The sequence below is a fragment of the Marmota marmota genome, unplaced genomic scaffold (genome assembly GCF_001458135.2).
Source record: "Marmota marmota marmota unplaced genomic scaffold, marMar, whole genome shotgun sequence".
Lineage (NCBI taxonomy): Eukaryota > Metazoa > Chordata > Mammalia > Rodentia > Sciuridae > Marmota > Marmota marmota.
This window is the reverse complement of record NW_026000174.1, coordinates 13,353,071-13,376,880: the sequence shown is the minus strand read 5'-3', so window position 1 is coordinate 13,376,880 and position 23,810 is coordinate 13,353,071. Positions and strand designations below refer to the sequence as shown.

The following is a 23,810-nucleotide window of genomic DNA, read 5'->3' as shown; positions in this document are numbered from 1 at the left end:
TTGGGGAAGAAAAAATAATTTATCACAGTTGTTTTTTTTGTTTTTTTGGTTTTTTTTTATATTTATTTTTGGTTGCAACTGGACGCAGTATCTTTATTTTATTTATTTAGTTTTTATGTGGTGCTGAGGATGGAACCCAGGGCCTTTCACGTGCTAGGCGAGCACTCTACAGCTGAGCCACAATCCCAGTCCCTTATCACAGTTATGTTCATTGAAGGCCTTCAAGATTCACATCTTAGGATCACCTCACTCTAGAGTCTATATGCTTTGCACTATACTTTCATGACTCCTATTTTTGAAATTTTAATTACAATGGACACAAAACTCTTGGGCCAGGTACAGCAAGTACCTGTCAGATATGGTGGGCAATGCTGTTAACTGAATGTAATAGTAATTGTACAGTGTAACTAATTTGAAGTCACTTTTATTCTAGTTACCTTTGAGATTGGTGGAACCTGGTCAAGTCCATTGTGATTATTGTGTTTTTTTAAATACAGAAATAGCACAAATTATAACAAAGTCTTGACAGACTTTGAGATGTTTGGAGGATTTATCAGAGAGTGCCTTGCTTCTCTTGGTACATAAACATAGGATGAAAATGAAATAGTTATATTTTAAGTGTTTTTGCAGTAAGGCAAAATCGACCATCTTCTTTAAGACTATCATGAGGGGCTGGGACTGTAGTAGCTCAGTGGCAGGGCACGTGTAAGGCACACTGGGTTTGATCCTCAGTACCACATAAAAATAAACAAGTAAAATGAAGGCATGCTGTTCATCTACAACTACAAAAAAAAAAATATTTTTTTAAACTGTCATGAAAGTTTTTATGTTCTTTCTTGTCAGTTTGGGTTACTTCTCTTTTGTTTGTGTATTTTCCCCTTAACTTTATTTGAACCTATTTCGTAATGATGGGGATTCTGACCATTTATACCTCATATAAGGAGAAGAGCATCTTTCTTGTGGCTCACAGGAAAGATCCTACTGGTATGGATCCTGATGATATTTGGCAACTGTCCTCCAGTCTCAAAAGGTAATGAATATCCTTATAAATTCTTAAATTCTGGTGTTGTATTTGCCCCATGGTGTCATCATTATTAACAACAAATATTGTATGTGTGTTCTATGCAGATCATGCATAGTGCTGGTGATGTAAAATGAAGAAAGGGATGTGAATGATCTAAAAGGTTTTTTCTAACATTGCAGTTCTGAGATTGGGTTATCACAGAAATCCTCTGAGGATAAACTTTCTAAGAAAGTACTTTAGTGAAAGGATAAAGAATTGTATCCTTTGTGACAAGTTAACAAATGACAAAGGTATGAGATCAGTTATCTTTGGAAAAACCTGTTTAGTTTTTGTGCCTTCTATGATCCTGACTACACACTAAATGCTGTCAAGAATCTCTGGAACATTGCTCGTATGACTTTATAAAATACAGTCCAGAGTCCATGTAAGTACCCAGAATGGAATCCATGTGCCAGCTCAGTCTGTTTCTCAATATATGACTTTTGATAAATCATATAAACGATGTGCCTTTAGTGAAGTCAAAAAGGACTCTTTAGAGTTGTTGGGAAGATATGATAGCAGTTATAATAATAGCAAATGTCTATTATACCAGTCACCATAATAGCAAATGTCTATTAAACATTTATTGTTTTTCAGGTATTGTCCTAAATAGACTTTAGAACATATGTTTATAGATAAGAACACAGGTCCAAAGGTTACATTAATTCTTCTAGCATCATGTAATCCAGAAGTCATGCCTTTGTCATTAACTAAAAATACATGGTATACTTCCTAAAAGTAGGTCCTGAAGTTACAATTATTCACATATATGAAGATAACATAGCATCAGCACCAAATAAATGCTCTCTTTCATTGCTGATTTGTGAAGATGTCTATGAAGAAGGGGAGCAGACCTTCATTCTGATGTTATAGCTGAGTTCTTGCTTATCCTTGGAGCAGGGCTTCTAGCTCTTTTTTTACTCAGCTGTTGTGAATCTGAACTTCTTCCCAGGCCACTGAAGAAGAATTGCATAATTTTAGAATCTGGCAACATCTTGATTTCATTATTTTTATTCTGACATTAACAGTCTTATTGAGATATACTTCACCAACCATACAGTTCACCCAAAGTGTACACTTTATTAGTTTATAGTGTATTTACAGTTATTTGCAATCATTACCATAGTCAACCCTAGAACATTTTCATTACCTCAAACAAAATCCTGTAAATTTTAGCTATTACCTCCTATTTCCCCATTTCCTCCCAACCTTAAGCAATATCCAATTACTTACTTACTATGTAAATGTTTTCAATGAACATCTAATGTGAATTAAATTTTAGAATGTATAGCCTGTGTGGCCTTTTGTGACTGGTTTCTTTCATTTAGCATAATGTTTTCAAGGTTTAGCCACATTGTAGCCTTCTTCAGTACTTCATTGCTTTTTAAAAGTTGAATAATATCCCATTGCAATGATATATCACGTTTCGTTTACCCATTCATCAATTAATGGTGACATTTAGGTTGTCAGCACCTTTAGGCTATCGTGAATATTCTGCTATAAACATCTGTGTACAGATTTTTGTGTGGATGTGCTTTCATTTCTGTTGGAGAGGAATTACTGAATCATATAGTAACTCTTTAACTGTTGGAGGAATTGCCAACCTGTTTAACAAAGTAACTGCACCATTTTACAGTCCCACTAGCACTATATTAAGGTTCTGGTTTTTCTGTACTACCTTCTCATTTTTGCCAGTTGCCATATTGTTGGTGGAGAAATTCTTCTGTCCTCCTAACTCTTCTTCTAGTAGTTTAATAGTTCCTGGTTCTGACATCTTGGTCCATAACTGCCCTATGGAATGGCAGTGAAAGGTTTCACAGACCACCATTTGCCATATTCAGATTTATACAAGCTTTGTGACTTGTGTAAGAATTCTGCAGTTTACTTGCTTCTCAGCACATTTATTAAATACCCTGAACTCCATTAGCATGTGCAGTCTTTCAGCATCTGTCCTTTGTGATATCTTTTTGTGCCCCTCTCAAAACATGTATTTTTACTCTAGCAGTATCATGGAGTTTTTAATTTGCTGAGTTTTCCAGTTGACCCTGTGCCTTCAATCAAGATTGTTTTCTCTGGGTTGATTATCTGTCACCTGCCTCCTACTTGTTATCCTCCTAAGGAGTCTTCCCTGACATAGCTTAGTCTGGGTTAGGTACACCTAGGTATTCTTGAGCGTCTTACGCTTATCTCTGTTACCCTGGTCATTTGGAACTATATTGCTTATCTTTGTCTCCTCGTAGGCCCTCCTCCTTCGCAGTGTGAGCCCCTTTACCATTCACTACATACTAGATACTTAAGCCAAGGCAGGGATTGTCTCAACTCTAGGTCCTCAGAGCTAGCTTAGGGCCTGGCACAGTTTAGATGTATAGAAAGCTTTATTGTGTGAATGACTGAAATGTACTTGAACTTGGCTGCAGCCTTGACCTCCTAACCTGCAGCCAAGTCATTGTCAGCCACCCACAAATCCCCTATGCCTAGTTTCCTCTCTGAACATTTCCTTCTCTTTTTGGCCCTAAATGAAACCTGACCATAACCTCTGAAGACATATTTCTCCTGCATGTTACACATGGTGACTGATGTTTTATAGCATTTGTTACCCATGTGCTAGAGAAGGGAGCAGGTTTTCCCTTTGCTGCTTCCAATTCATCCTTGGTCCCCCTCCCTAAAACACCAGCTTTAACTGCATGTCCTCACATTTGCCCATTCTTATCTTCCTCATTGCAGTTAAATGCAAACTTACTCTTTCTTGATGATAACTTTGTGTCCCTTCCTAAGTCTTGGTGATCTCTGTGTCCAGATAGGTAATTTTTTTCCAGTACTGTGACCTCTCTGTTTTACTTCTCTCCACTAACTACCTTGTTTTCTACCGTGTCTTAAACACTTATTTCCATGGATATGCCCTAGAAATTTCCATAACTAATTACTTCTAATAATTTCCATTTTAAATATTCTACTCTTTGACCTGTGCTTCTTGGTTTTTGTTTTTTTAAGTTCTTCTACATCTCCATTCTTAAAGAATTTTGGATCATTTAGACTCAAGTTTCTCCAGTCTGTCAACAAATCCTGTTAACCCTACTGTATAAATGTATTCAGTCTGTCCATTTGCTATCTCCAATGCTACCGTCATTTCCCACTTAGGTTACGGGTAATAATGGATTTCTGCAGCTGCTTTCCCTGCCATCTTTGGAGCTATATTGTTTTTCTTTGTCTCTTCCTAGGCCCTCCTCCTTCGCAGTGTGAGCCCCTTTACCATTCACTACATACTAAATACTTAAGCCCAGGCAGGGATTGTCCCATCTCTAGGTCCTCAGAGCTAGCTTAGGGTCTGGCACAGTTTAGATGTATAGAAAGCTTTATTGTGTGAATGACTGAAATGTACTTGAACTAGTCAAACTGATCCATCTGAAACGTCAGATCACCTCAGTCTTCAGCTCAAAACTCTTATGCAGAGAAAAAGCTAACTTTCTAACTGTGGTTTAGAAGTTAATATGTATCTATTGTCTGTACCCCTAATCAATGGTTGTCATTGTCTCCCACTTCATTCTGTTCATCAAGACCCTTTTCTACTCTTTATTCCAGATATGTTCTGCCTAAGGGCCTTTGCACTTGTAGCTTCCTCTGCACGGGATATCAATTTCTCTGATAGTTCATTCTCTTGCTTTTTTTGGGCTCTGCTCAAACATTTGCCTAGGGAAGCTTCCTGCCCTGTTATATTTAAAAGAACATCTTTTTTTTTTTTTTTTGGTCCCCTTACACACACTATAATGAAAATCCCCAAAAGGCAGAGGTTTATATATATTGTTCATTGCTGTATATTTTTAGTATCTAAAACTAGGTGTGGTGCTCAATAAATGTTTGAGTTAAGAATAGCTATTTCTAAGATGCATCAGGTTACAACTCATCAGAGCATGTCCTGCCATCAAAGGAATGTAACTGCTAATAAAACAGGGCCCAGAAGTCAAAAAATTACTGTGATTCAGTTAACAACAAGTGAATAGAGCTTGAGAAAAATCTTTTGAGGCGATTAAAATAGTTCAAGAGCCTTCACTAGTCATTATCCAAGTTGGGATAATGTCCAACGACTTATTGAAGACTTATGCTTTGGGAGGCTATGGTCAAACAGTAGGTACCATTCTGACTATGATAGTAATCCTTAAAGTAAGTGGAAGTGTTTCTGTTTTAAGCATGCAGAAATAGGTGTATAAGAAATTTCTTCAACCAAGGATAATACCTGCATGATAATCCACTGAATGTGCCCTAATAAGTGGACAGAAGCAGGTGGTGAGGGGGTGTCAGCCTACCAGAAAATGGTATCATTAAATCCTCTTAATGGGTAGAAATAATAAAGACCTTCCTAGTACCTTAAAGTATAACAGGAATCTCTGGAGTTCATGAAGTAAAGCAGTGGGTATGGAGTCAGTAGAACCTAGAGCTCAATTTTTACAGATTGCAAGGGCTAAGCACCCTAGAATTGGGGAGCCTCCTTGATAGCAAGGGTTCTTTATTCAGAAAAATGTGGTTGCCTACCCAAGTGCCATGCTGATGATAGTAAGCAGTTAAGACAAAAATCCTTGCCCTCAGGAATCTCCCAATGTAGTGAAAAACACAAATACACAAACTCATTTCAGTACCAGATAATTTTGTTGAAAGCATGGAAGCTATCTTTAAAACTGAATATCATAGGCATTTAGTATTTGAATTGAATATTAATTGATGGTGCTGTGGAAGAAGAAGGAGACACATGTAACCCAGATGAGGGTTTGAGAAGGCTTTCCCAGAATAGTTTTGGGCCCAAGTATAAAGTATTTGCATGTTCCCTGTATCACCAGTGCCCACCTTGTTCTTTCAGAAATACTTGGTGCTCTATTATTACTGGTTGCATCTGTGCTCTTGTTTGTTTTTCCCTTTCTCTTCAATTTTAAAGCTTTTTATTATACATGTTTTTAAATATGCAGAAAAGTCAAAATAACACAATTCCCATGTGCTTATTTCCCAGTTGCTGTAACTGTCTGCATTTTCCAGTCTTGTGACATAAGCACGTAGCATTTTTTTCTCTTACTGAAATATTTTGAAACAAATCCTGGATATCATAATCAGTCATCCACAGATAACTTTAGGAAAATACTACCATCACACTTAGCAGTATGCATAATATTTTATAATATCTTCTAAAACGTATTTGTTTTTGATATTCTGTCTTTTGCCCTGATGCTTAGGTTTGATGACAAATATACACTGAAACTGACCTTCATCAGTGGGAGAACAAAGCAGCAGCGGGAAGCCGAATTCACTAAGTCTATCGCCAAGTTTTTTGACCACAGCGGGACACTGGTCATGGATGCATACGAGCCTGAAATATCCAGGCTCCATGACAGTCTTGCCACAGAAAGAAAAATAAAATAGCCAATTCTAAAAGCAGCCCTCTTTCTGCTGGATCATGCTGAATTACTGGATGGGTGGGGGAAGAAACAGAACTTAAAATGGGTAAAGTAAGAAATGTTTAAAATGTCCCTTTTTTTGTCCTGAAATTTTAGTCTCTTCTGGAAAAATAGGATTTTCTAGCACAGATACAAGAAGTTGTAGCTCTTATTTCTAGCTGTAGCTTCCTTGGTCTGCTGATTGTGTTGTTTTGACTTGCTTTGGAAAAGCATTCTTGCTAAAAGCTGTATAAAACTTTTTTTTTTGTACGTAGTAGTACTTTCTATAGTATAGCTTTGTGCCATGCAGCATTTGAAGACTCAATTTTAAAAAATTGTTAACCTGTTGCTGACTTCATGTTAATTTCTGTTTCAACAACTGTTTCCTGAAGAATTCAGGATACAACTTCTTGTGTATGACAGCTTTCCTCACACACCATTTTTGTGGGTGTGTATATATCTGACTTGGGGAAACTCCAAAAACCCACAAAATATAGCTTTTAAATTTGTCTAAAAAGACCTGCCTGTTAAAAACACATTTTGTGTTCTTAATCAATTGAAGAAGCCAGTGGCATTTTTAATTTTATATTGTCTGTTTTCCATAGTATATCCCTGTTGATTTGTTTGCGACCTTTATTAATTGCCATTTTCTAAAATTTTTTTCAATAAAAGGAAAGAAGATGTGAAAAAATGAGTCATAGTCTTGATGGAAGGAACAGAGCAGCAAGTGTTATTAGTTTCTCTACTACTGTAGGTTTTTTTCATTTCCAGGCTGTTTAACTATTCATAGAGCCCTGAAAACCCATAACTGAGAAACTCGTAGCTCTCTGGTAAGAATAATAAGAACACTCATTACTTGGTCCCAGGAAGTGTTCCAAGTACCTTACATGTATTAACTCACTAAAGCCCACGGTACTTCTAAGAGGTAGGTACTTTTATTATCTCTGTTTTATAGATGAGGAAGCTGAGACATAAAACTTGAATTATTTGTCACACATCACTTAATAGATCCCATTGTAGCACCAGAGTTTGTGTTTCTACGCAACAAAAGAGCATCACCAGGGAGTATTGATGCATGCCTGTAATCCCAGCTACTTGGGATGCTGAGGCAGGAGGATGGCAAATCTGAGATCAACCTGGGCCATTTAGTGAGACTCTGTCACAAAATAAAAAGGCTCGGAGCTAGAGCCCTTGCCTAGCATGTGTGAGGTCCTGGGTTTGATTCTCCATCATACACACACACACAAACAAATTTTTTTGCAGTATTTCTGCAGCCTAGTTCGAGAAGAGTTCAGCCTTGCCTAGATCCTGTGACCTTTAGGAATATTGTTCTTCCAGCTTTATAAAAGTGCAGTTCCAACTACACTTAGTACCACTAAGGAGAAGGTCACCAGTGTTTTTCATTATTTACAAATTTCAGTTGCTAATGCTTATTTAGTGTTTGTAATATTTTTATTTATTTTTTAGAAACAGTATTTTCTGCTTCAGAAAAACCTTGGGAAATAAAAGGTGCAAAGTCTGTTTGCTTACACACAAAGTTGTTTTTTTTTTTTAATATTTTTATTTTAGTTTTCGGCGGACACAACATCTTTGTTTGTATGTGGTGCTGAGGATCGAACCCGGGCCGCATGCATGCCAGGCGAGTGCGCTACCACTTGAGCCACATCCCCAGCCCCAAAGTTGTATTTCTTTTGAACTGAGTTCCTTCTCCGGGTAGAGCCCTCTCACCAACTCTACCTTATATCACCCAGACTAACCACATTATACATCCCGTTGTCTCCTTGATGCAAATCATCCGGGAAAGCTGCAGTGTCACTGATTTTATAGAATATATCCTGTCCCCATTAACAATCTTCTCTGCTATTAAATAGAAAACCCAGCTGAAAGAACATTATGTGCAGGTAACTCCTCTGATGTCCATGCTACCTTAAAAATCAACAGAGATTCTTATAAACTTTTTTTAATACCGTGGATTTTCTTGATATTCTTTTCTATGGTCCACTTATCAGACTGATGTTTTGAATGCTTAAATTTAACATTGCATGTTAATGAGGAATTAGAGAACTGGTTACTGGCTGAATAGTGGGAAATAACTTGAGAGATCGCTCTGATTTGGATCTGAAATGTTCGCTGAAGGCTCATGTGTTGAAGGCTTGCTCCCCAAACTGTGGTACTATTATTGGAAGGTGGTGGAACTTTTAGGAGGTGGCGCGTACTGGCAGGAAGTTAGGCTATTTTTTTAGGCTATTACAGAGGCCATTCCTCTGTATTCTGTTGGCAGTAAACTACTTTGTGATTAATTGGAGGGGATACTGGACCTTGCCCCCAACTTGTGAAGAAGTTTGCTCCCTCCGTTCCCTTCCCATGGTTTTCTGCCTTGTCATAGACCTAAAGCCACAGTGTCAAGTGACCATGAACTAAAACCTCTGAAACTGAGCCAAAATAAATATTTCCTTCTTTAAGTTTGACTTATCAGGTATTTTATCACAACAACAGAAAACTATCAAAGATAACTGCTCAAAAGATGCCCCTTTTTGTTGTTATTTGTTTTTAACTCCTCTGGTTAGGAGGACTTCCTGATTAATCTGGCAACCAGCCTCATTTCTGCCCCATTTTAACTAGTTACATATATATAGAGAGAGAAAAAGACAGATGCAGACATGCACTTACATGAGCATAAGAAGAAGGGAAGAAACTAGGTATGTAAGAAAGAATGGCAACTTTGAGCTATCTTACAGCCAGCTTCCTACGGTCTATCGCAGACACAATAGTAAAGGCCTCAGAATTTTTGGCAGTGGATCTTGGTTGACATGAAGGAGCTTTGGGCCTTACAGGGAGATTTCTCTGAAACAGACTTTTCTGGGAAATCACTGATGAGGAGTGAGTAGTATTTGGTCACCAAATACTGGATTATGTGACCTTGGAGAAAAAGGAACTGGGAAAGGTAATGCATGAGCCCTGAATGTCCCTGAAGATTCTTGCTTTGTATGAAAGCAACATGTGTCACTGTCTTCCTAGGCCATTCCTCTGTATTCTGTTGGCAGTAAACTACTTTGTGAGCAGGGTTTTGCACTGTTTACTATAAAAGGGTTGAGTCTACAACATCAGGGTCTGCCCGTAGAGGAATCCATCTAGGCCCATCTGTGGCACTTTTGGGAATGGGAGTCATGGGGAACTGGCACAAACATTATGTTCATGTTTCTTATTGTACGATAAGTAATAAAGTTTTTTTTTGTCTGATCCAGAAGTCTCTTGTCTTCTGCTAATATCATGAAAGAATAGCGGTCTAACTTACTAGTTTGCAAGTAGGATAAAATTCTAGACCCTTTATAACCTCTGAAATTTTTATTAACAAGAATGGTATCTGGCTGGTTATTGGCACATGCCTGTAATCCCAGTTGCTTGGGAGGCTGAGGCAAGGAGGATCGCAAGTTCAAAGCCAACCCATTTCAGCAACAGCAAGGCACTAAGCAACTCAGTGAGACCCTGTCTAAATAAAAAACAAAATGGGGCTGGGGATGTGGCTCAGGAGTCGAGTGCCCTGAGTTCAATTCCTGGCACACTTCCCTGTTCCCCCACAAAATGGTATCAGAACATGTGGTTTTCAAAAGGAGAAAGGACAAGTGTCTTCATGGGCCAGGTTAGGGGATAAAGGATTTCTGGGATCTGGTAGTATATGCTGTCAAGTGAAGGGAGCAGTAAGAACCCCATACCCCACCCCACCCCCACATTGTCCAATTACTCTCTTGAGGCTAAGCAGAAAGAGTTAAGACTGAAACACTCCCCAAATAGTACTTACATTGTTCAGCCTTCTTCCCCAGCTTCTGGGCCGGAGGTGGAAAGAATGTTCTGATAGTGAGGCAGCAAGCCCAAGGGCCCAGCTGAAAGGCCTGTGCTAATAAGTAAAGTGTTACCCAAAGTGAAGTAAATGATTGCCGCAATAAGGATTTAGAGCTCCGGACCAAAAACATCAGACAGTTGAGTCCAAGCAGGTAATACAGGGCCTTGCCTACTGACAAAATTATTCTCTCCCTTTGTATCTCTGATCCCTCTTTCTGTTGTTTTTTGGGGGGTGGAGACTTCACTCCTTTTATAGCTCTGTCTGTTGAATATAGATGTTCAAGTCACCATATTACTTGGTCTCATTGGGGTAGGAAGCCCTGTGCATTGGGGAGATTTAAAAAAAAAATGCCAACACTGTAGGGCAGATGCTCAGTGTGTCATGCAGGAGAGCAAAAAACAAAAGGAGCCTCTGAGGCCTTTGTTTCAGGTACAAAACAGGAAGAGGCAGCACTGGCCTTCCCATTAGCACAACCGTCCCCTGCAGGCTAGCCCTCCTATCCCTTGATGTGCCCCCATACCTGGCTGGGGCCTCCAGCATACCTATTGTCAGTTTCTTGATTTGGATTCCCATGCTGGAGAAACACCTCAATTCAATGATAGATTTTCTAAACTTGATCAGTTTGTAATAGGAAGGGAAATTAAAATGACTTGTGCCTAGAGCCACTAAACTGATTAATGTACTGCTGGTTTATGGCTTTTGTATCAAAGTGTGCTATTGATATCAATTATACATTTGATGGAATGCTTTCAGTTTCCAATCAGAGACTATTGCACAAAGGTTGGTGTAGTCTACTGGAAACAATATAGAATCCCAAGAGGAAAAGAGAAAAATCAAACTTAGTTGAAAACTCAGCCACTCCTGCAGTACTCAAATTTTTCACAGTATGGAGGGGCTACTTGGTGCTTTGCAGTCACTACATAAGCCTTTTAAGAAAGGTTGCTATTGAGCTTTTGTTGAGACAACATCTAACCTTGTAACTCTGGTCTAACATCCCTATTTTGGGCCAGGCTAATGCAGACTTTAATCAAAAGATCCAGCAGGCTTCCCTAGTCAAATGAAAATGGTGTATGTGGGGATATAGTTAGCCTGGTCATTTTAGTTTTTCTTGAAAAAGTGACAAGCTGGGCATGGTGGTACATATCTACAGTCCCAGCTACTAGGGAGGCTGAGCGCAAGAATGGCTTGAGTCTGAAGAGTTGGAGGCCAGCCTGGGCAACATAAACCTCATCTCCAAAGATAAAAACCAAAACTAGAATTTAAACCAGGTGTAGAACATGCCCATTATCTCAGCTACTGAGAAGCCCAAGGCAAAAGGAGGATTACAAGTCTGAGGCTATCCTGGGCAACATCGTGAGGTCCTGTCTCAGAAGAAGTGACAGCTACTCCTTTGGAAAAAACATATATTTCTCAATCTGCCATCCATGGTAAAACCACTGACAAAACAGAGCCCTCAGTTTACAGAGACTTCTCTAACCAAATACCTTGGTCTGGTTCACTAATGGTCCGGATAAGTTAAAAGCCAATGGTGTCCAGTGACAATTTGCAAGACCAGCCATGATAATAACATAAGCACAATGGGCTAAATTAAAAGCTGGTATCCTTGCCTTAGTATTCCTAGGGACCAGATAGGTTTTGTTTTTTTGACTCTTGGGCCATTGCCAGTGGTTTAATCTTATTTGCTACTTGGAAGACTAAAAAGACTGTCAAAGACAATTCTTTTTTGGATCCACACACTGGAAATGAATTTCAGCTGTTAACTGAAACGTCTAGGTCTCGTGTAGATACCTACAGAGAGGCCTCATTCTCAGAGCAAGATTCATGAAAATGATTTGAGTACAAATGGTCTATGAGATATGCAGGGAGCCCATAAGGAAGTGAAAAAGTGAGAGGGAAGAGAAGGTGGTCAATAAAGGGAACATTATCAAGCAAATTTACCACTACGAGGAACTGGATCTCAATTTTGCTGGAGAGTTGTACAAAAATATTTGAATCAAGATTATCAGACTTAAGGAAGCTGGTGTGATCAAGATGCTCAAATTCCTGAGAGACACTGGATCAGTACCGCTGGTGGATATGATTTCTTCAGCATTTTCAGTTGCATTTATAGTTGTCAAATTCATGGTGATTCTGTTTAGATGCAAACATCTGACAGTATCATGTTTCTAATGTAGTCATGGTGAAGAATTTACATTTTGAAATTGAATTGTATATTATCATAATTGACACTTATTCCCCATTTGTTACTGTTATTTCTTTGATAAAATATATAGGTAGACTCTTATTTTTTAATATTTATTTATTTTTTTTTAGTTTCATGTGGACACAATATCTTTAATTTATTTTTATGTGATGCTGAGAATCGAGCCCAGTGCCTCACGCATGCTAGGTGAATACGCTACCACTTGAGCCACATCCCCAGCCCCGGTAGACTCTTATTTATGAATTTCATTTCAGGATAGTAAAATGGTTGTTAAAATATAAGAATAATCTATAAGAGACTGACAAAGTTTTTTACTTTTAAGGGACCAGCAATGTCTCTAGACATCTGTGGCTTCAGCCCTTATCATTTCTTGTTTCCTGTTTGTTTCACTTCCTGCCCACTGGGGATTTTCCTCGCTTTCAACCTAAGTTGTGATCTTTAGTATGAAAACAACAGGCAGATTGTTGCAGAACTTTAATAGGTTTGAGCCTTCAGTTTTAGTGTTTGCAACCCCAGGGCTGCAAACATCCCAGAATACTGTTTACCAATTCCAGTGAAAGAACTTGGAGAACACAATGAAAAGGTTTTGGACATTTTATTACTCACTCCTTGGTGGCAGTGGGCCAGGATACAAAATATTTGAATGAAGATTATCAGACTTGAGGAAGCTGGTGTGATCAGATGCTCAAATTCCTATGAGACACTGGATCAGTACCGCTGGTGGATATGATTTCCTCAGCATTTTCAGTTGCATTTTCATGTTATGCCTACAAGCAGGGGGAATATTACAGGATAGGTTGCATGCCCACTGAACAGGTGGATTCTTCAGATATTTTATGATATATTCTTTTACTTTACAATCAGTCATTGTTTAGATCCTTTCTTAAAAGATTGGAGAGAAGGAAAATGGCCAGCTCCACCTTTCCATTTTCTTATCACATTCTTTTAGAGATCTTATTTCACTGCAAGCTTTGATAGGCACCAATTAGTGTTTACCCTTGGAAGCCCCTTGTATTCCTCACATTCCCAGACCATCCCATGTCTTTCACAAGGACAGGGCTCTGGAGGCACATTTTATCCACATCTTACAACAGAAGTACAAAGAGCAAGAACCTACCAGCAAGCATGCTCAGGTAATTAAGAAAGTATTAATTTGTTTAGACACGTGGCATAAGGTAAGAGATCTTGTTTTAGTCCAGTTCTGTTTTATCCAAGTCCATTCCATCTCATTTCCAGTTCAAACTACCCAGGGAAGTCTTTGCACCGCAGTCACCGGGAGTTCTCTGTAGAACCAATAATCAATCTAATTGGTATGATGTGCAACTTCTGTTGCCCAATTCAGGAATAGGTTACTTGCTGCTAACATTTGGAGAATACGACAAATGTCTAATAGACAAAAATAATGGCAGATCAGCTCTATGAGGCAGTACATAGGATATTGTATGATCTTTTATTAGTAAAGCAGCCTGCACAATAGGCTTGCCAAGGCAAGTGTACCATACCATTCTATTTGTTTGCTCTTCAGGGGGAATATGTAAATGCCATAAACTGATACAAAGTGTTCCTCAGTGATGACACCCTAAGGTAACATCACCTATACTTGTGAGGGCCAGGTTCCCAATACAGTAGGCTTTACTTGTAAATCTAGATATTCCCTCCCTGCAAGGAGTCAATAAGGCATACTGTACTGGGGGTGTACAGTCAATGGCTAACTAATGACTTCTTGTCTATGATGTGATGTCTCAAGGAGTTGGCAGCAGTAAATTGTTCCTTGTGCCCCAGGCTGGTTTAAAAAAATGTTCAGCGGAAGTGTCCTTTATTTATAATGTTAATGCTGGTGGTCTTGGGTGAGATAATAAACATAACTATAGGCTACTGATGTCTGAGTTTCTCATTTAATGTCCTCTGTGCCTCAGGCAGATGAACAGCCATCCCTGCATAGTTATTCTCAGTCCTTAACACTTGTTTCAGCAGCCATTCATTCTTTAAATGAATCCAGCTCCTGTTGGATTGCAAGGCATGGAAAATCCGTAATATCTCATGGTCTTAAGCCCACTATTGTATGTGATGGCCTATGAAATGAGTTCCTTGTTCACTCCATTACCTGTGGTTATGCCATACATGGAACTCAGCAAGATCAGTCCCTTAGTAGTTGTCTTCTGATTGGCTCTTTTGCTGGAGAAGACTTGCATCAAACTGTTATCAAAATCTCAGTCCTTGTCCCCAATGCCAAGTCATGTCAATTTAATAATGAGGACATGGTTTTGAGAAAAAAGGGAAAAGACAGTTTATTGCTTTGCTGGACAAGGAGAAACAGAGAGCTCCAGTCCCAGATGCTGTAGTTCTGCCCATTAGGGAAAACAGAGGGCTTTTAAAAAGCTCTTCAAGGGTTGCATTCCAGGTGTGCTCTGGTAGGTAGTCCCAAGGGTGCCCTGATGGCGTGTTACACATTCACTTCTTAGATCCTCTGGCAGATATCTCCTTCCTGAGGTGGGTGTTTTCAAGGAAAAGATAACTAGGGAAAGAAAAGATAACACCATCTCCCTAATCTTGTTGAGGAGGTGGAGAGGAGAGAAGTGAGAAAGAAAAAAAAAAAAAAAGTCCTTTAAAAAATAAGCCTTAGAGCAACCAGGACTGTATTCAAAAGGTGAACTACTGATATATTTCTTCATTTTCAATTTTTACATTCCATTTCTATGGAAAAATGGGTGATGAAATCTCCAAGCTGCTTCCTGCTGAAAGAGGGTGAAGTTGCAGGGCAGCTGACCCAATGCTGCAGTCTGTCTGGGCACAAAATAACCGAGCCGCCACATAGCCTTGTAGGTTCAAACAGCAACCTTTATTCCCGAACTCTCACCGGCACTCTACACACACTTCCCGGGAACACACTGCCTCCACCGGCTCCGCGTGCCAATTCTCTCAGAACCCCGCGAGAACTCAACGGGAACTCCAAAGTAGAGGGCGCCTGAGGCAACAGGATCCCCCTTAATCCCAGCAGGATCCGCCCTAATCCTGGAGCCGCCCTAATCCCGGAGCAGGGTCACCTTTCAACCATTCCCTCTGGCAAAAATGCCAGGCTTCATTCTGACTAAACTGTGGCTCTCAACAACCCAAAGTTCTTATTTTCTGTCAGGTGGGAAATGGACAGTTAGGGGTATTCAGCATCACAGTAGTCCAGTGGTCCATGGTAGCAGTTGGCAGGTGACTGAACATGAGTATACCTAATATACCAAGAACTAATAGTTAGCATCACCTTTATACATAGGGCAAAGTTCATGCTAGGACAGCAATAAACAAGACAGGAAAGCATTACTTTGTTTTAAACAATTAATACAAAAGCAACTAGTATTTCAGCCAGTCTCCGAAACACAGGACAAGCTTGTGTCTCTAAGAGTCTCTTTGTGATAGTTAAATATTAGGCACTCCCATAAACCCCTTTTCTTTTTTTTAAATAATTTTTTTAGATGGACATAATACCTTTATTTTATTTTTACATGTTGCCAGGCATCGAACCCAGTGCCTCACGCATGCTAGGCAAATGCCGTACCACTCAGCCACAACCCCGGTCCCTAAAACCCCTTTCTTAACAGTCTCCAGCTTTTCTTACTCTTGATGGGGCTAATACAAGTGTACATCTTAAGTTTCATCAGAATAACTATTGTCTTTATTTTAAATGTCCACAGATGGCTGTGTTTTGGTTATAACTATTTTTGCCAAGTGTTTAAGATTAAGCTGATCAAATTGACCTAGTTCCTATCTATTGTTAAGAGTCAGCTGAGGGGGCTGGGGTTGTGGCTCAGCAGCAGAGTGCTTGCCTAGCATTGTGAGGCCCTGGATTTGGTCCTCAGCACCACATATAAATAAATAAATTAAATAAAGTTATATAAAAAAAAAAGAGAGAGAGACAGCTGAGTTCCCTCAGGGGGTCACTCATGGGGAACTTGAGAGCAGCCTCTTAGCTTCTTTAGTGCCATTTGTCAGAATAGGGCAAGGGTCTTGCTGACCATGTGGCTTCCCTTGGAAGCATCAGGGATGTGTCCCTTTTCCAATGACATTCCTCTTTTGCAGAATGTGCGCTAGACAGCTTTCTTTTCTCCAGTGTCTCCGTGATCCCCATCATCAGAAGGGCATGTGGCCCAGAGTTGTAAAGCCCTTAGAGAAGTCGCCTTATTCCCTAGGTTCATGACTTAGAGAGTAAGAGCCAAATATTGTCCATTTTCCCTCTTGACCTTTTTACTTCCTTAACTTTAATCTCCAAGTTTTGGTCTTAAACATCCAACAAGCCAGTTTTACCAGTTTGTACTATTAAAGTAAAAGTACAGGGTTTTAACTTTAGTCTAGAACTTTACAGTCATTTACCCCTTTTATTTATGTATTAGTATGGGAAGTTAGCCTTACATCCTGTCTGTCTATAGGTGATGGTTATTATCTCAAATTAACTCAGGTGTTATATATTAGAAGTTACACTTTTGTAAGGCACTAACACATAATGGTTAAAGTTCATAAGGAACCTAAAATGAAATTAACAAGAGCAAAAACATATTCAGTTTATGATCAAAGAAACATAACTTTTCATAATTCCAAATCTTACTTAGTCATATCTCCTGATTATTTTTTAAAATATTTTTAGTTGTAGATAGACACAATACCTTTATTTATTTGTTTGTTTGTTTTTACGTGGTGCTGCATATCATACCTAGTGCCTCACATGTGCTAGGCAAGCATTCTACCTCTGAACTGCAACCCTAGCTCTCTCCTGTTTATTTTGCAATAACACAATACAACATTATATCTGGAACATGAATCAGAAAAAAGCTAAGAGAACTTTTAACTTCTTTTTGTGGGAAAGTGACAAATGTTTCCATGTTTCATAATATTAACCTTTAAACAAATCAAACTCTCATTATCTTTCAAAAAATACATTTAAATTTCCACCCTAGTGTAAAAAGTAACATAAAATTGTATGTACATCTTATTGATAATAGGTCCAGTTACAGAATATTAATGAGTAAATAAATCCCCAATTAAATTTGCTGTTTCTATAAATCTAAAATTATCATTACAGACAATTTTAGTTTGGAGAATACCAGCTTGGTAAAGTCCTCGTCCAAGGTTTATATTTTAAAACATGATTACACAGATATCCCCATACCAACCAGGTTTAATATTCACAGTAAAATTTAGAATCCACAGATGATTACAGGGTTGCAGAGTTTAGCAGTACTAGCAAAAATCAAGGATAGCTTTAAATTTCTTATACATTTAGGGAACAGTATTAATTATCAGCACTAGACTTAGTTAAAGCAGGCATATATAAGCCAGTTTTTTTAAAAGACAGAGAGAGAATTTTTTAATATTTATTTTTTAGTTTTTCGGTGGACACATCTTTATTTTATTTTTATGTGGTGCTGAGGATCGAACCCAGCGCCTCGCGCATGCCAGGCGAGCGCGCTACCGCTTGAGCCACATCCTCAGCCCCTATAAGCCAGTTTTTTAAAAAAAATTTTAAATTTTTTTAGTTGTAAGTCGACACAATGCCTTTATTTTTATTTATTTATTTTTATGTGGTGCTGAGAGCGAACCCAGTGCCTCACCCACACTAGGTGAGTGCTCTACCACTGAGCCATAACCCCAGCCCCATAAGCCAGTTTTTCAAATGGCAGTTCGCCCTTTTATGCCAGATGCAACTTATGAAAGATAACACTTATTGGTTAAGCCTATATAAACTTTCACATTATAAACTTTTACAGAACATTTAGATAAGGCTCAGACAAACATATTTCATTTCAGATATATATATATATATATATATATATATATATATATATATTTACATATGTTTAGGTTATTCATGAAAATCAAGCCTGGTCAAAATTTTAAGTTATCTGTTTCTCTGACAAAGAAAAATCCTAAAAGCAATGGACATCACACTTTAATAAATATTTTATAGCTCTACTACACAGAAGATATATGACAAAGCTGACTCAATTCACATTTTAAACAACTGTCCAGAAGAGAATTAATGCCTTTTTTCTTAATGTGCACCCACTCACCCCAAGGGCAAGCTATTTCCTCCTAAAACAAATCTTGGTTAAGGTAACTTTGATCACCTTTCTCAAGGTCCCTTTGGCCTAAAAGGACTTTACTCACTTCTAGAAGGCTTCTGACAAAGCAGGTTCTGTTTTCTTTTCCTGAGAGGCACTTGCAAATGAAGTTGTTGCTTTTTGGATGAGAACGTTATCTATACATTTAATTTACCCAACAAATTTTATCCCAGAAGAGGGATCACAGTCTGGCATATAATAAAAACTGAGCATTAATCTCTTTTTTCCTTCCATTTTGCACTCAAGGGGTTGGAGCATAGGGTATTGTGTTTGGCCAGTCTCCCTTATCATCATCAACTTTAAGTGGGTCCCCCACTGTCAGTTGTACCCAGAGGCTCTCTCTTTATATAAGTATGTATCTAGGGCCCTCTGTCCAATGAAGGTCACATTGACCATACAGAGATTATTAGGGACTTCTCTCTGCAGATATTAGCAGGGCCAAGACACAGGCATTTGCATATGTGTGGACTCTTGGAGGCCCCTGTCTTTTAGCTCTGTGTGCAACAGGCAGGGCTATGCCCAGAAGTGTCCCCTATCTGAATGGGAAATCCTGTCAGGTCTTAAAAGGGGAGATAATTTTTTTTCACTGGGTCGTAATTTAATAGTATTGGAACCCATTGACCTGTTCTTTGTGTCTGGCAGCTTTCATCTCCCACCTCCATTAAGATAAACTAATTAGGATTGGGTTGTGGTTCAGTGGTAGAGCACTTGCCTAGCATGTGTGAAGCATTGGGTTCGATTCTCAGCATCACATAAAAATAAATAAAGGTCCATCAACAGCTATAAATAAATAAATAAAGGCTATTAATCATCAGACAATGAGTGTGATGGGCCCCAGATACGTTTGTTTGTTTGTTTGTTTTTTCAAATGTAAAGGCAACTCTGTGAGGTTAAGCATTCCAGTTCACTCCTCTGTCCCAAAGTGGTGGGAAAATGGAAATGGGGATGAACCCAAATGGAAGTTACAAAAAATTCAGACGTAAGGACTAAAAGCACACAGCCAAATAGAAAGTCATGAGCCAATACAATAGCTTTGGTACCTTCTCAACATTTGTACAGCATAGATTCCAACAATTAGCCCTCCACTTTTTTTTTTTTTTTTTGGTACAAGATTTTATTAAATGTCTTTAAAGAGTGTGGGAGGCGATCCTCGAATGTGATTTGAGTTACCTCCCTGGCTGGGCGAGAGGCTCTTAGGCACAGCTGTATCAGAGCTTTCTCCACCTTTTTCAGGTCGGAGGGCTTGTCCATGCAGAGACGTGTCTGGACACTGCCCCAGAGACCCAATCATCGCCCCTGACCTTGGGATGCTGCCCCCCTTAATCTTCATTGGATGGGATTTTCCCCAGAATTTTTTTTTTCTTCAATAAAAGTCCACTCCCTGGCGTGTTCTCTCTCACTCACGGGCCTCTTCAGTAAACCTCGCTACCATAATAGGTGGCTGGAGACTGGAGCTAGGAGGAGCCATCCTGGAGCTGGTTTAAAGGTAATTAGAATGTCTCTTTAATTCAAAACCCCCTAGTGGTTTCTCACGTCTTGAACCTTCATTCATGAAGCCTACGCAGGTCATGGGCTAAAAAAGAGCAACATCCAGACTCCAGATACAGCCGCCAAGGAGACCCTCTTATGCTCTCATATCATGAACTGCAAAATGACCCTGAGGATAGTCAGAGAAGCTCTCAACACACATGGGCTTGGGCTGGGGATGTGGCTCAAGCGGTAGCGCGCTCGCCTGGCATGCGTGCGGCCAGGGTTCGACAAAGATGTTGTGTCCGCTGAAAACTAAAAAATAAATATTAAAATATTCTCTCTCTGTCTTTAAAAAAAAATTAACACATATGGGCTTTCCTGGAACCATATCAACAATGGCAGCATCACCAGATTTCAATAATTTACGACCATCTTCTAGCTTCTTACCAGAAGGGCAATCAATGTTTTCTTTCAGCTTAGCAAACTTGCAAGCAATGTGAGCTGTGTGACAATCCAGTATGGGGGCATAGCCAGCACTGGTTTGGCCTGGATGGTTCAAGATAATTACCTGAACAGTGAAATCAGCTGCTTCCATTGATGGATTATTTTTGCTGTCACTAGCAACATTGCCACTGGAACATCTTTGACAGATGCGCTCTTGACATTGAAGCCCACATTGTCTCCAGAAAGAGCTTCACTCAGAGTTTCATGGACCATTTCAACGAAACTTACTTCAGTTGTGACATTGACTAGAGCAAAGGTGACCACCATGCCAGGCTTGAGAACACCAGTCTCCAATCAGCCCACAGGGACAGTACCAATATAAACAATTCTGTAGACATCCTGGAGGCTTGTCAATTGGACGACTTGGTGGCAGGATGCAATCTAAAGCTTCAAGCTGTGTGGATCTACTGACACTACCGTCTTTATGGGTGACTTTCCATCTCTTGAACCAAGGCATATTAGAACTTGGCTCCAACATGTTGTCACTATTCTAACCAGAAATTGGCACAAATGCTACTGTGTGTCAGGGTTATAGCCAATTTTCTTAATGTAGGTACTAACTTCGTTAATGATTTCCTTGTATCTCTTCTGACAGTAGGATGGCTCCATGGACTCCATTTTGTTAACACCAACAATTAGTTGTTTCACACCTAGTGTGTAGGCCAGAAGGGCATGCTCACAGGTCTGTCCATTCTTAGAGATAGATACCAGGTCAAATTCATCAACACCAGTGGCAATAATCAGTACAGCACAGCCAGCCTGATGTGCCTCTAATCATGTATTTGATAAAGTCTGTGTGTCCTGGGGCATCAATGATAGTCACTTAATACTTGCTAGTTTCAAATTTCTATAGGAAGATGTCAATGGTGATACCACACTCACACTCAGATTTCAGTTTATCCAAGACCCGGCATTCTTGAAGAAACCCTTTCCCATCTCAGCAGCTTCTGCCTGTGTTCTGGCAGCAAACCCATTGCAAAAAAAAAAAAAAAAAAAAAAAAGGCAGCCCAACACTTTTAAATGTCTTTTAGCATGGACTCTGATCAATGCCTTTATCCAGAAGCCTTAAGTGCCTACACTAGTATCCTCAAATGGAAAAGCTTTCTGGCAGTTTTCTCCTCCCATAATGGGGAGTTTCATCTTATTTTCTTCTCATTCAAAACAAATTTTATTTCTTCTGTCCTTTGTTGTCACCTATGAATTTCATTCTTTGAACCCATGAGACAAGAACACAGACAGAAAATCAGTGAGGCCTACAGCCCACAGAGATTTCATTTTGTCTCCAGAAGTGGCGAACTGAGCCCTGTTCTCAAACTCCAATTTTATTCTCACGGGCAGAGTGGCTGGAAAGCAGGGTACAGGCCAGGTCCTCTAAAGCTTCTCTACAGACCAAGCAGTTTTCTTGGGATTTTGTTTTTCTTTTCCTTTATCCCAGGGCTGGTGTCCCTGACCCACAGCAGGATGATTTGCAGCTGCCTTGTGTTGAGGGCCACAGCCAAGTCGGGATGATGCATGGCATTTTTGCCAGAAGTAGTGGTTGAGAGGTGACGCCAGCGAGCCATTAAGATGATGACTTTTGAATTCTTGTGGAGTTCCCGTTGAGTTCTGGTTGAGATCTTGCGGGGATTCCTGAAGAGTTCACGTTGGTTGGTGAAGTTCCGGTGGTGGGAGTTCCGGTTGGTGTGTGGTGTGTTCCTGGAGGAGCCACGTGGGTGGTGTTCGGGAGAGTTCCCAGGGAGTGTGCTGGTGGAGTTTGGAAATAAAGTTTGTTCCTGCTTGAGTGGCTCATGATTTGTGCCCAGCCAGACTGCGGCATTTGGTGGCCTGTGCGGGGAATGCCTGAAGCTCGGAGGTAAGTGAAATTGCTCGCCCCTGTGGGAAGGCGAGAGAATGGGTGACCATTTCAAAAAACAATGTGTTCTTGTTTTGATTTGTTTTGTTTTTGTTTCAAGCTGCCTATCCCTAGAACTTTCTCAGGCAAACTGGGAAAAATGGTTGGCTCAATATTTGAAGTTGTTCGGCCCTGAGGAAGAGATAGAGATAGACCACGAAAATACATTTCAAGAAAATAGGAAAATTGATACAATGATTTTTTTTTCCGTTTTTGTTTCATTCTGTTTCGGTTTTGTTTTGTGTTATCTTATTGGGTTGCGTTATCTTTATAGTAGATTAGAAATTAGTAAAAAATAAACCAAAAGAGTGTTAAGTAAATTGTTAGAGGTTCAGACCATGGAGAAAGACATTTTAGATCAAGTAAAAGAAAAGGTCTCTCAAGCTAGTCAGATACAAGAAGAAAATTTAAAGGAGGAAGAAATATCAGGGAAAAAGTTACAACAGGAGGCTGCTACTAATACCTTTCTATCACTAGAGGGTGTAAGTGTCCAACCAACAGCTCCACCTATAGAGAAAACATATGCTATGGGGCCCCCAACCCCCGTAGTTGATAGATGGGATCCTGAGACAGGACTCAAAGATTGGCATGCCCTGCACTTGAGCAGGCAGGAGGGCAGCAAATTCACTGTGCTTTAGATTTCAAAACAGTGAAGCAGTTAAAGGAGGCTGTAACAACCTATGGTCCCCAAGCACCCTTCACTGTAAGCTTGGTCGAATCCATTACCAACTTGGATATGACGCCAGCAGATTGGGCTAGTATGTGTAAAGCTGTGCTAAATGGAGGACAATATTTGTTATGGAAGGTTGCCAATGAGGAATTTTGCATGGAGATGACTAGGCAAAAATGCAGCAGCCGGTTAAATTTAGATATGTTGTTAGGAAAAGGACCTTATGAGGGTCAACAGCAACAAATTGAATATGATCCTGCTATATACACAAATTGCTGCAGATGCAGTTAGGGCATGGAAGACTTTACAAGGACATGGAGATTTACAAGGTCAAGTATCTAAGATAATACAAGGAGCTAATGAACCTTACGCTGAATTTGTAGATAGGCTTATTCAAACAGCTACCAGAGTTTTGGGGGACACAGAACAAGCAATGCCATTAATTAAACAGCTAGCCTTTGAGCAAGCAAACAGATGGTGCAAGGAGGCCATTAGACCATGGAAACATGGAGATTTAAACACATATATTAAATTATGTAGAGACATTAATTAACAAGGGCAAGTCTGGGCAGTTGCAGTACAACAGGCTTTAGATGCCAGGCCGAAAACATGCTACAATTGTGAACAAACAGGACATTTTAAAAGGA

General features: G+C 39.6%; 1 protein-coding gene, 1 long non-coding RNA gene and 1 pseudogene across 2 annotated transcripts in view; 1 reads left to right on the top strand and 2 right to left on the bottom strand.

Annotated features, from left to right (window-relative positions):
• Positions 1-9,720, top strand: part of Spcs2 (signal peptidase complex subunit 2) — a 32,362-nt gene extending 22,642 nt beyond the window's left edge. Inside the window, exons 4-5 of the mRNA XM_048788066.1 lie at positions 896-1,030; positions 6,280-9,720. Coding sequence (XP_048644023.1) covers positions 896-1,030; positions 6,280-6,466 — 322 coding nt within the window. The 3' untranslated portion in view covers positions 6,467-9,720. The remainder of the gene's footprint in view (positions 1-895; positions 1,031-6,279) is intronic.
• On the bottom strand, positions 1,633-11,133 carry LOC125612017. The gene is made up of 2 exons (XR_007342269.1): positions 10,280-11,133; positions 1,633-2,019 (listed from the first exon to the last, which is right to left on the bottom strand). It is a non-coding gene; the product is annotated as an uncharacterized LOC125612017 (long non-coding RNA).
• Positions 11,134-20,252: 9,119 nt separating this feature from the next.
• Positions 20,253-21,571, bottom strand: LOC107156843 (annotated as a pseudogene).
• Between the last annotated feature and the right edge of the window lie 2,239 nt (positions 21,572-23,810).